Source organism: Microtus ochrogaster, chromosome 6 (genome assembly GCF_000317375.1).
Source record: "Microtus ochrogaster isolate Prairie Vole_2 chromosome 6, MicOch1.0, whole genome shotgun sequence".
In the NCBI taxonomy this organism is placed as follows: Eukaryota; Metazoa; Chordata; class Mammalia; order Rodentia; family Cricetidae; genus Microtus; species Microtus ochrogaster.
The window spans coordinates 25,402,077-25,415,329 of NC_022013.1; the positions used below are offsets into that span (position 1 = coordinate 25,402,077).

General features: G+C 41.1%; 1 protein-coding gene across 5 annotated transcripts in view; it reads right to left on the reverse strand.

Annotated features, from left to right (window-relative positions):
* Window positions 1–13,253, reverse strand: part of Ppp1r12b (protein phosphatase 1 regulatory subunit 12B) — a 210,617-nt gene that overhangs the window by 96,948 nt on the left and 100,416 nt on the right. For all 5 annotated transcript variants that reach the window (XM_005348387.3, XM_005348386.3, XM_026779678.1 and 2 more), the window contains one exon: window positions 202–292. In XM_005348387.3, the coding sequence (XP_005348444.1) occupies window positions 202–292 (91 nt within the window). The remainder of the gene's footprint in view (window positions 1–201; window positions 293–13,253) is intronic.

The window sequence follows — 13,253 nt, forward strand, 5'->3', positions numbered from 1 at the left end:
ACAGTTATAAATCTGCTTCTATAGAGCAAAGCCTTAGACAGCTGACAGTTATAAATCTGCTTCTATAGAGCAAAGCCTTAGACAGCTGACAGTTACAATGAAGTGGCTGGAACAAAAGCATTCATTTTCATATTTTCAACACATACTTCCACTGGAAAGGCAGAAAGACAGACGAACACGGGTGTGGGGAAGTCAGCTTACCTGAGTAGACCTGCGCGTCTGCCGAGCTTGTCTGGAGCGTGCTTTCCGCAAAGACTCTGCTTCCTCATCCCGGACAGGAGTCAGATAAGACCTAGGGAGGAGAAAACAGCAGGTAAGCAGGTAACACCTTTGCTGCACACACAGCAGGAATGAAGACACTCCACGGGCTGAAAACAAATGTCGTTAAAGGTCAAAAGGGCAAGAATGCTGTACGCCAACAGTAAATGCTCTTACAGCATTCAAAGTATGTGTAAATGTATCACCACTCATACAGAAGTGTGCTATCTGTAAAGAGAGAACTGAATTTTATTTCTTCTTTTCTTAACTTTACAATTTTTGTTTTCTTTTCTTACCTTACTGTTCTGACCAGGAACTGTAGGCCATGCTAAAGAGAGGGAGTGATAGTAAGCCCCTGCTCTCAGTGCTTTACCACTAAAAGGAATGTTGGCTGTAAAATTTCTTTAGACACCTCTCATCAAATTAAAGTAAAGCTTTCTATTCTTATAGAAATCAGGTTAAGGTTTTGCATGCACTTCACATGTTCACATACATGGAGATTAAAGGTTGATGTCAAGTGTCTTCATCATTCTCTCTCTCTCTCTCTCTCTCTCTCTCTCTCTCTCTCTCTCTCTCTGTGTGTGTGTGTGTGTGTGTGTGTGTGTGTGTGTGTGTGTGCGTGCAAGTGAACGCTAATGTGCAGGAGTGCACATCTCATTGTGCACACACACCACAGCATATGTACAGAGGTTAGAGGACAACTTTGAACATCATTCCGTACCTTTACCTTATTTGAGACAGGCTTGTCTTACCACTGCATATAACAGGCTATTGGTCCAGAAGCTTCTCCTGTCTCCACCTCATATTTCCCACCAGAACCACCTGGATTACAGGTGAGCTACTACATATCTGGCTTTTTATGTGGGTTCTGGGGGTTTGAGAAGCATAGATACTCACACTTGTGTGGTAAACACTTTTACTCACGGAGGTATCTCCTTAGCTAATCTGCATTATCTTTTGAGATAAAGTCTGACTGAAACTGGAGCTCCCTGGTTTGGCTAGACTGGCTGACCAGTAAGATCTGGCAAACCTCTTTTCCCTGTATCCACAGTGATGAGATTACAGCTGTGTGCCAATACAGCTTTTTATGTGAGTGCTGGGGACCTTACCTCAGGCCCTCAAGCTTGTATAGCAAAATCACATTGATTTTTATTTAAAAATCTTAAAGTTTCAAACAAAAGGACCCAGGTTTTGTGCTTATATTATACTTTTGCTTTTGTGCCTGTGCAGACATGCTAGTCAAGTACTCTATCACTGAGCCACACAGTCAGCTCAAGATGTAAATGTGCGGACATGTGTGCACTTCCAGGTGGGTGTGAAAGCCGGAAGTCAGTGACAAGTGGCTTTCTTCATCACCCTCCACTTTACTTTGCTTGAGACAAGGTTCTGCACTGAACCTGAAGCTCACAGGTTCAACTACACTAGGCTAGCCAGCCCCGGGGAGCTGTCCATCTCTCCCTCCCCAGTGCTAGACTCCTGTAATGCTGCTGTACTCAGTCTTTGTACTGGTGGTCCAAAACCAAGACATTATGCTTACATGGCAAACATTTTACCAGCTCAGCCACTCCCCAGCCCAGAAATGTATTACTACTATTTAAGTAATACTTTAAAATTTATTACTACTCAGCTGGGCAGTGGTGACACATACCTTTAATCCCAGCACTTGAGAGGCAGGCAGATCTCTGTGAGTTCAAGGCCAGTCTTGTCTACAGAGCAATTTCCAGGTCAGCCTGGACTGTTAGAGAAACCCTGTCTCAAACACACACACACACACACACACACACACACACACACACACACACACACACACACACACACACACACACACACACACACACACACACACACACACACACCAAGATTTCTACATTCACAGTCATAAAAGGAATGTGACTTTTGATTTTTCTCTTCTCGAGGTATAGTGGCCAGCTTTGTGAGTTAAGGATATGTGTGTTGGAAGTATTCTCTCCTGGCCTATTTTCTGTAATGGTAATATGTATGATTTCAGTTACATAATTTAAAAAATCCACCAATAAAATTTACCTCAGCTAGTGTTCTTTGGAGTAAACTTTTAAATAAAATATTCAAATTCTGTAATAGTTAGACTTATTTATCTATTTTCTTTTTAAAACAAATATATTCTGTTTTTCAGGAAATTCTCTCTCTTTTTTAATTTGGTAGCAGACAATTTTTCATAAAATCCTTATAATAAAGCCTAATTTCTATAGCATTTATTTTCCTTTTCACTTTTTTTCCTTTTGTTTTTTGAGACAGGTTCTCTCTGTGTAGCCCTGGCTGTCCTGGAACTCGCACTGTAGACCAGGTGTCCTTGAATTCAGAGATCCGCCTGCCTGTGCCTCCCGAGTGCTGGGATTAAAGGTGTGCACCACCACTGCTCATCTTAGTAGCTATTTTTAGCAGACCAATGCCTAAAGGACTTCAAAATTTGATCTAGCTCTAAGATTCTGGGTAGAGATGATAACTAAAATAGTCAAGATCACAAGGTCATCACCAAAAGACATTACCACGATGCTTCTCCTGCACCCTCAACTTGCCCTACTTCATTCAACAGTGAAAACATTTGTTTCTTTCCCAAAGCATGATGACACTCCAGCTACAGAGATTAATGGAGCAAGACATGTCTTCCTCCAATTCTTCGAGCAGCAGGAGTAGTAGATGGAGGTGTCTCGCCCTGGCCTTCCTTGTATCCTGACATCACCCTAGTTTGCCGTACTGAACAGTCTGGCTTTTACATTTACAGAAGTTGCCCTCAGTATGTTGTAAGACTGCTGTGAACAAACCATAAAAATACATGAGGGATTAGATTCTCCTCTGGAGGATACAACTGGCTCCGCAGTCAGCTGTTACCTGATGTAGGATGGAATGGGAGGCCAACACTATAGAACAAGAGTGAAAAAGACTGCTGGGTTCTTCTTCAATCTCTTAGGACGTTAGTATTTTCAGTCACAAAATAAAGACGTATGATGGAGGAAGGTCATTGGTTAATTAAATAAAGAAGCTGCTTGCCCTGATAGGTTAAAACAGGAGGGAGGAGTAAACAGAGCAGAATGCTGGGAGGAAGAGGAAGTGAGGTCAGACTCCACAGCTCTGCTCTCGGGAGCAGATGCCTCAGAGAGACGCCATGCTCCCCGCTCCTGGGAAGATACATTCCCGGTAAGACCGGTGCTCACTAAGACCGGTGCTCACAGATTATTAGAGATGGGTTGATCGGGATATCAGAATTAGCCAGTAAGGGCTAGAGCTAAAGGGCCAAGCGGTGATTAAATGAACACAGTGTCCGTGTAATTATTTCGGGTAGAGCTAGCCATGTGGGCGGCCGGGTGCCGGGACGCAGCCCGCCGCTCCTATTTCTACAGACGTAGGTAAAGACTTCAGTCATCTGTAACCATAGTGAATCCATATTTATGCTGACTGTAGACAAAAGTCCTTCTTGCTAAAAGTCTACTCATTTGTCTGGCCAAATACAGTAATCGCTAAATATTCCAGGGGGATTGGGTCCAGCACCCCTTCTCATGCCCAAAGTCATGAGTGCTCAAGCTTCTTATATAAAATCATATAGAATTTACAAATATTTTATACATCCTCTTTAAATATACACCGTAAAACATCACTGGTTTACTTCCATTGCCCAATAAAATGTAAGTGCTGAGAAACTGGTGATTATGTGATGTTAGCTAAGGAATGGCAAGAGAAAGTTATCTGTTCATGTTAAATACAGATATATATTTTTTTTGTTCCTGAATATTTTCAAGCCAGAGTTGGTTAAATACACAGATTCAGAACTCGTGATTCAGATGTTGAGTATACAAAGTTTCCCATATTCTATGGGTCTCTTTCTTTAGTTCCTCCAATGGGACTTTGTATAACAACGGAAATGTTCAATATTCAGTCTAATACAGAAGCCAGTAGTCATTATGTAGCTACTATTTTAAACGTAGCTGGTGTAAGAGAGGACATCACTTTGAACTTTGTCACTAGACTTAAATAGTCACACAGGAGCACTGACTATGACACTCAGAAGCATAGCTCTGGAGTCCTGAGCATATACTGCAAAGGCATATTCTCAGCTCTCTCCTTAAATGTGTATAACACACACCTAACAGAATTCATAAAGACAGAGTGTTTGAGAGCAATTGATTACATTTTTTTCTCCAAGTTCTCATTTTTGTTCTGTGCTTCCCATTGGCAATATTACTATAACCTTAAGCTTTTATATATAGTAATTTTTAGTTTTACGAGCTAGTTCCAGAGCTCCCACCTTCAGGGTATTCATGGGCACAGCAAACAGAAAGATGTTCACAGATCAGAGTACCTCAGAGAGACTTTTTTTTCTAATTTCAGTATTTATTCTCTGCTGTGTCCATATGCCTTTACCCATACCACCCGGCTTTCCCTTTGCCCCCCATCGACACAGAGAACACCAAGAAAACAGAGTGTTACCTCCTTGTGCAGGTCTGCATAGCAGAATGAAGATCAAGGCATACATGGAGATGAACAGCAAGAAAGTAGTGGCTTCTGGGAAGCACTGCAGGCTCAGCACCCGTCTCCCTTGGAAACTAGAGAAAGCCTGCACTGCCACTGCTACCCAGCAAGCCAGAGGCAGAGCTTGCAATTTGCTAAGAAGCTGCTACTAGGAAGGAGGAAAAGGAAAAGGGAGGAGGGCAAAATCTTGGGGCTCAGCAAGCCAATGCTGCTAATAGTTCCCAAAATACCACTCCATTATATGCATATTTTATATACTGTACCAAATCAATCAATACTTCTTGTCATTTGACAGAGGAGGAAAGAAGAGAATTCTTTCTTATTTGAAAGAAGACAGTGCAGAGAGGTGCAGCATTTGCATTCTGGATGCTATTTCATCTGCCCTTGGGCTACCCTAGCTGCAGCATCCACCCAAGTGAGCTGTAAATATTGCCTCACTGGAGGCTTGGGCCCAGCCAGCTGGCACATACCAAGAGAGGAAAAGAGACAGATAAAAAGAATACATGACAGGAATGCGAAGACAAACACTTCTCAGGTGAGAAGCTACCTGAGATCAGAAAGATTTCCACATCTAAGTCTGCTTTCTGCTGTTGGGATAAACTGGCCAAAAGCAACTTTGGGGAGGAAGAGGTTTATTTAGCTCACAGGCTATAGTCTACCATCTAGGGAAGCCAGGGCAGGAACCCTGAAGCAGGAACTACAGCAGAGGCTGCAGAGGAATGGTGCTTACTGGCTTGCTCCCAGGCCTTCATTCATCTGCCTTTCTTATACAACCCAGAACCATCTGCCCTGGGGTGGCATTGTCTTCAGTGGGACAGGCCTTCATCAATCAGAAAAATGTTCCACACACATGTCTACAGGCCTATCTGATGGGAGCAATTCCTCAGTTGAGGCTCCCTTTTCCCAGTCTAGGTTTGTGTCAACTGGACAAATAACTGACCAGCACACTAGCATATACTATATATTAAGGTATGATCTGATCTCACAGGTTAGTATACCTGAATTCTAAGGATTATGTGCCATTGTGTACTCGAATTCAACACTGATATCAGAGCTGAAGTTCAAGAAAGGAACCCACACTATCACTCCAGTAACCAAAAAGAGAAAAGAAAGACAGCTACAGAGAGAAGAAAGGAGGAGGATATTTCCAAATCTTCTAGACCGGTGCTATCAGTGAGAATTTTGCATGTCCCATTCCATGGGAAAGGCAGAATTATCTGGTCCTAAATGTCAACACTATAGACTCCAGACCTTGAATAAAGCACATCCTAGGAGTAAATGGCCAGAAAATTAATTTTGTGTCTCCCTACAGATGAACCCACTGCTGCCACACTGCACTACAGACATGGAGCAGACACAACAAAGCCTTAAATGTTTATTACCTGGCCATTCACAGAGAAACTCTGCAGATACCTAATTCTAGCCTCCAAGTTCTATAGCACTAACCTAAGCTCAGAGAATCCTTTTTGCTGTACACAGTCAACATGACTATTGTTTGTGACCTACCTTCAGTTAGTAGTGTATAATCTTGAGTTCTCCTTTTTCTGAACATTTGCTCAATAAGAAACATGCCAGCGTTCAGAGCCAAAGCCACTTTCACAAATGCCAGTGCTTTACTTATGTAGGTCACTTTACAATTAGTTCACTGGTCACAGCAGGTGACAGTGATGCCAAGAATGACAGATTTGTGTGCCAACAAGGCCAGGGCATGCTGCTCTACTACACACCTACAGGCTATACCATCGAGACCTGACCAACTGTCTCCAACACTTATCACTGAATGCAGAATAGAGCAGGGTATCATCACCGTTTGACTGTTAAGAAAGCCAACATATAATATACATACAGAAATAAATCAAATCTTTTCTTTCTTATTTTTTTTCTTTTTCTTTATTACATAGGGTTTCTCTGTGTAATAGCTCTGGCTGCCCTGGAATTCACTTTGTAGACCAGGCTTGGTCTCAAACTCACAGAGATCCGCCTGCCTCTGCCTCCCAAGTGCTGGGATTAAAGGCGTGTGTCAATACTGCCTGGCAACTCAAAAGGAAGATGGTAAATAAATTATGGAGTATTTATATGATAAAATTTACATAACTATTACAAGATAAACTAAAAAGATTACAGATAAACAAGAGAAAACAGCTGAACTTAATCAACTAAAACAACAAAATAATGTCAAATCACCAAAATACATATTCAAGAAAATTAAAGAAACAGAAATCCAGAAAAGTCTGTGAACAAAAGACAAAATGTTTCACTAGTAGCTAGAAAATGTCAGCTTAAAACAGAGAGAAAGTATTTATCTTTCTTTAATGGGCAAAAAATGAAAAACCTAACAGAATGTTTCAAATATAACCCAGTTATAAACAAGAGAGAAATATGCACATACCATTTAGACTCCCAATTCCCATTTAAGAAGAACTACCCGTGAGAAACTCTTGCATATTTATACAAGGGAATATGGATAAGAGTACACACAGCAGTGTTATCATTAGTATTATGAGATAAAGAGAGAAAGCACTTCAATGTCCATTAGCATAGAAAACAATGGATCATAATATAATTGTGTAATGAACTAAAACAAACATTTAAAGTGGAAAAAAGCCTACAATTCACAATCCCAGAGAACTTAAACAACAAAATGAGGACCCTAAGAGAGCCATACATAGATCTAATCTACATAGGAAGTAGAAAAAGACAAGATCTCCTGAGTAAACTGGGAGCATGGGGACCTTGGGAAAGGGCTGAAGGGGAGAGGAGAGGAAGGGAGGGGAGCAGAGAAAAATGTATAGTTCAATAAAATCAACTAAAAAATAATTTTTAAAAAGTGTAAAAAGACAACATTGTGAGAAAATAGGTTTCAGAATGTCAGGAATGATTCAACATATGTAAAATATAAAAGCATGTAAAAAGCATTGTGTGTGTGTGTGTAAAGAGATGAGTAATAACAATAGTAAAAACAAACTTGAGAATCACAAATATCAAATTCAGAACTGGGCTACTTCTACATTGGGAGTCAAGGAAAAGCAGGAAAGAGAGAGACTCACAAGTACTTAACACATTGTTAATGTTTTATTTTAAAAGAACTGAGGCAAATCTAGCAGGATACTGGGATATCTTGTCAGGGGATAGATAGGTTACACACTTAAAATGTTTAATAATCTTTACAAGAAAAAAAACATACATAACATGACTTAAATAAAATATGTATAGATGTTAACAATAGTCTTGCCGGTGGTGAGAATATCAGTTGTTTTATTAAAATATGGTCATGTGGGATAATAGTTTAAAAGTTTTAGATTTTACAAAAACAATCAAGCCAGATGTAGTGTCTCACACCTATAATCTCAGCACTGGGGCACAAGAGCGGCAAAAGTCTTGTCACAAGTTCAAAACTACCCTGCACTAGAATAAGACTCTGTCTTTAAAAAAAAGAAAGAAAGAAACAACTGACCTTTAATATACAAAGGACCATTTTAAGTAGTAAAATACACACTGAACAAAATAAATAGATAGATAGATAGATAGATAGATAGATAGATAGATAGATAGATAGATAGATAGAGGACATGACTGCTCCTAAGAGTTTGAAGTTTTTATTACAGATAGAAGAGAGAACACAGGGAGAGGCAGAGGCATCCGGCAGAGTCCACAGTGAACATGACGGGGCAGACTGGATGGGCTGTGTGAGGGGAAGGGGAGAACAGAGTCAGGAGCCAAGCACCTGCAGAGCAGGAACCAACAGTGGCAACCAAGAGGTCAAAATGGCTGAGTTATATAGGGAAAACAGTTGGGGGAAGGACTGCCCGCCCCAGTGAGGGATGCCAGCCAGAAGGACTCTGTAATAGGCAGAGGCCGAGGTCCACTCTGACATATTAATTAATAGGTACCTCAATTAGCCAGACCTGTCCCAAGTTTGAGACCTACCATATACAACAGGGTTTGTGTTTTACATTTAAAGCTTTATGGACTATACTTGGTAATCACATGGAAAGCACAGGTGCCCTCCAACACATGCCAAATGCCACTGTCCCCCACTGTAGATTTCAACGGTGAGCTTAAGTCTAGTGAACAGAGATCCTGTGCTCCATCCATCCAATGCTAACTACCCCTCTGAAGTCCTAAGAGTGAGAATTATTCTCTGTCACTACAATATTAGCAGACAGCACTGTGCCTACTCTGTGATGAGTACTCCCAACAATTTGTGGGAGGAATTAAGGCTCTGCATGAAACATGGAATCTGGGCTAGTGCAGTTATGTGCCTTACTATGCATAATTTCCTTTTCATTTGGTAATTTACGACTTCTTAGTTTAGCTGGTAGTGTGTGGTTCATCCATTCTTTCTGGACATTTTCCCCATCTTACCTTTTGTTTTACTTACCCTGGACACTATATATAAAAATGAAGAAGGCCTGATCTTGAGCAGGATCTTAGGGGAGATGATGTAGACAGTGATAATTAGAATCTAAGAGCAAAAATGGCAAAGATTCTTCTGGAGAGAAAACCTGATGTTCTTTGAGGGGCTAAGGGATAAAACACCACAGGAGAGCAATGATCAGAACCTAAGGAGTAAGAGGATTCCTTTAAAAAGAGGGGTGCATTTTGTGGGGCACAGTCTCTGATTTGAAGCAGGACCTGGCCAAATCTGCAGAACACATACTTGGAGAGAGAAGAGAAGGAAGGGGCAAGAAAGCCATAGGTCCAATGACTCACAGGCCTGCGTTGTTAATAGGGAGCACTCCAGATGGCAGGGAGGGCAGAATGGAAGCAATGTTGGCTTTGGCTGTATAGGCCTCACACTCAGGGCCTTGTACATGCCAAGCAGGTACTCCACCACTAGGCAACACCCCAGACAGAGTGAAAAAGAGAGGACTTGCTCACAGGGTAAAGTGAGCTAAGAAGGAAAAGGCTTCTGGCAAGTGTTTGCTTTGGTCCTCTGTCAGCAAACTCTTCTAGTTTGAGCTCTGAATTTCTTGATTTGGTAGTACATATGCAGGATAACATTGAAAAAAAAATGAGACTTTCTCTGTTTTAAAGGCCAGAGGATATATGGTTTAGTCTGGTTTGCTGCCACCCTTTTTCTCAAGGGGACCTGAGAACCCTAAGAGAAATGCCCGTAGTGATACTTGAAACAGGTGAAGAAATAAGGGGGATAGGCAGAGGGGAAGGAAAACAAGGGCGTGTCAGGCAAGCAAGCCAAGAACTTCCCTTTGCTTTCCATGTGTTGTGAAGAGCACTAAGAGACCCTGGAGAGAACTCTGACAGCTGAGGCCACTGGTAAAGATGGAGAACCTGGGAAGACAAGGGAAGATGTTTGCATGTTAAAAAAGAGACAGGAACCGAAAAAACACAAAGAAGGAACTAGAATGGCAAAGAGAGCCAGGAAAGAATGGTATGAGGCCATGACAACTTTTAAAAACAGCAGTGAACTTTATAAAGTGCTTCTGAGAGTTCAAAGTAAAAGATGAGACGACCATGGAATCAAATCATTGAGGGCATGGCCTTTGCCAGAGCAATGTCACTCGACTGGCAGGTGGAGCAGAATTTCTATTTTAGTAGGCTGAAGAGTGAGCAAGATGCTCGGAAGTGGATAAAGTGAAATTAGATGGCTTTTCCAAGACCAACAAGCAGCTAAAAACGGTGAGATTGGTCACGTCAGAGCACAGTGTGGGACCAGAGGTTGAGTCCTAAGATGAGAAAGAAGTGTGCCTCCAAGGTCAAAGCATGTCTGTGCAGAGTATTCTGTCAGAGAGCTAACTTGTGGTTTTGCTTCCCATAATTTAGGAATTATGTGTGACAAGAGTTGTTTTAAACACCATTGGCTTCATTATAATGAATTTGGTTCCTGAAGGATCCCTGAGGCATCACTACATGTTATTTACATGTCAGTGCTCCAGAACTCTGCCAAAGTTAAAATTCTTATAGGCATTCTCACCTAAAACTGACTGTGCAAGGCAACTTCTCCTTTGATTCCCAGAAGCCCTTCATTTCCCACCAGATTTGAAAGAAGATAGAAAGTTTCCATTTGCCATGTTTTCAGAAGTGACAGCTCCCCTAATACTCATTTCCTTGAAGTATTATGGTCCCTTTAAAGACGCCAAGAGAGGCCGGGCGGTGGTGGCGCACGCCTTTAATCCCAGCACTCGGGAGGCAGAGGTAGGCGGATCTCTGTGAGTTTGAGACCAGCCTGGTCTACAAGAGCTAGTTCCAGGACAGGCTCCAAAACCACAGAGAAACCCTGTCTCGAAAAAAAAACAAACAAACAAACAAAAAAAAAAACCAATGCCAAGAGAACTGATCATCATGCTTCTTGTATTACAAGCTCATGGTATAGAATGGTCCAGCCAAGCTTAAGCTCTTAGATGCCTTTGTGTGATGCTGCTAAGTCAAAGAATGACAGTGGAGTCCTAAATGTGTGATTTTAAATCCTTGCTTTTTCATACTTATTTTGAAAACTCTTTAATCTATCTGAACTTTAATTCTTACATATACTATGGGAGAAAAGAAGGTCTGGGCATATAATAAACTTTCAAAATCATTAACTTTTAAGTCTACTTAATCCTTTCATATATTTAAAAACTGATTCAAACTCCACCTCAATGAAGCCCATTCTAGCTATATTATCCTTCATCATTCACCTTGTTTTTATCTGAAATCCTGATATTTGCTAGAACACAATGTTGAACTAACGGAGATAATGAGTATATTAGAGATCCCCAATACTGAGAGTATAAGATATGGAATATCCCTTTCCTACTATACCTATACAACACCACACACATAGATGTTCATTAGACATCTATGATAACTTAGAATCCCATATTTTTGACATTTAATACTATTATATATTCCCCAACTTCGTAAGTTAGCCAGTGGAGAAACCCAGACTAAAGAGGTCACATAGCCTGCCTATGAAGGCATCAACTGCTTTGTATAAAGGTAAAGCAGGCTTCTTGCTTACAATTCAGGGAGCGTTTTACCCTGTACCTGTTGCTGTCCTCTGAAGAAGTACCAGAAAATTCACAATGGGCTTTCATGTGGTAGGAGCTACTTGCATTTTCTATATTAGAACACTTAAAATAGAATATGGAAGGGCTGGAGAGATGGCTCAGAGGTTAAGAGCATTGCCTGCTCTTCCAAAGGTCCTGAGTTCAATTCCCAGTAACCAAATGGTGGCTCACCACCATCTGTAATGGGGTCTGGTGCCCTCTTCTGGCCTGTAGGCATACACACAGACAGAATATTGTATACATAATAAATAAATATTTTTTAAAAAAAGAATATGGAAGATGTGCTCATTTGAAAATTAACCCAAGGCAGGGCTGGAGAGTTGGCTCAGCAGTTAAGAGCACTGACTGCTCTTCCCGAGGACCCAGGTTCAATTCCCAACACTGGCAGCTCACAACTGTCTGAAAATCCAGTTCCAGGGGATCTGACACCTTCACACCAATACACATAAAATAAAGTTAAATAAACCATAAAAAGAAAAAAGAAATTTAACTCAAACACAGACTAGAATATTCGAGGTCATACATACAGTCATGTAGATCGACTAACATTCCTCTGCTGCCACCTTAAGGGCAGGAAAGATTACTACAATTTTATTTAAAGAAACAAAAAACAAAACCAAAAACATTGATCTAACATCTATGTATTAGGTTCTGTGATATAAAGAAAATGCTATAAAAAGCAATAGTTCACAATGCAGTGACAGAAGGCAACAGCACACCATTTAGTTGGTCAAATCAGTCCTAAGAACTTTGACAGAAAAGATCACTGCGGAGAGAACTCTGGCTTCAGCCTGGAGCTAGGGAACAAAGAAGTCAGCAGCAGATTTAAAATGAAGACGCTCTCGTTGGCACAGGAAAAGGCTTTCTGAACAGAACACTGCTAGCACAGGCACTATGATCAACAGTTAACACGTGGGACCTCATGAAACTGATAGCAAAGGACACGTCATTTGGACAGCCTATAGAACGGGAAGAAATTTTCACCAACTATACAACTGAGAGAGGACTAATATCCAAAATGCATAAAGAACTCAAGAAACTACATATCAAGGAAACAAATAACACAATATAAACAGAGAATTCTCAATAGAGAAAATTCAAATGACTGAGAAACACTTAAAGAAGTGTTCAACATCCCAAGCCTTATATGCACGGTATCTGATATATGATCCCTGTGAAAGGGTCACTTGACCCCCTCCCCCCCAAAGGGTTTGTGACCCATAGGTTGAGAACTGAGTCAGAGGAAGCTGAGGATCTCATTGGGAAAGGAAACCAAGATAGTTATGGATGGATGGTGATGATCAAGTGGGGAGGGGGAGGGAGATGGGGTCTGTGGGAGGAAACACAGGAAGAGATGTCTAAAATTAAAGGCCATTTGACTACTGAGAACTCAAGAACAATGGCAATGGGTTTTTGATCCTACTGCACATACTGGCTTTGGGGGAGCCTAGGCAGTTTGGATGCTCAACTTTCTAAACCTGG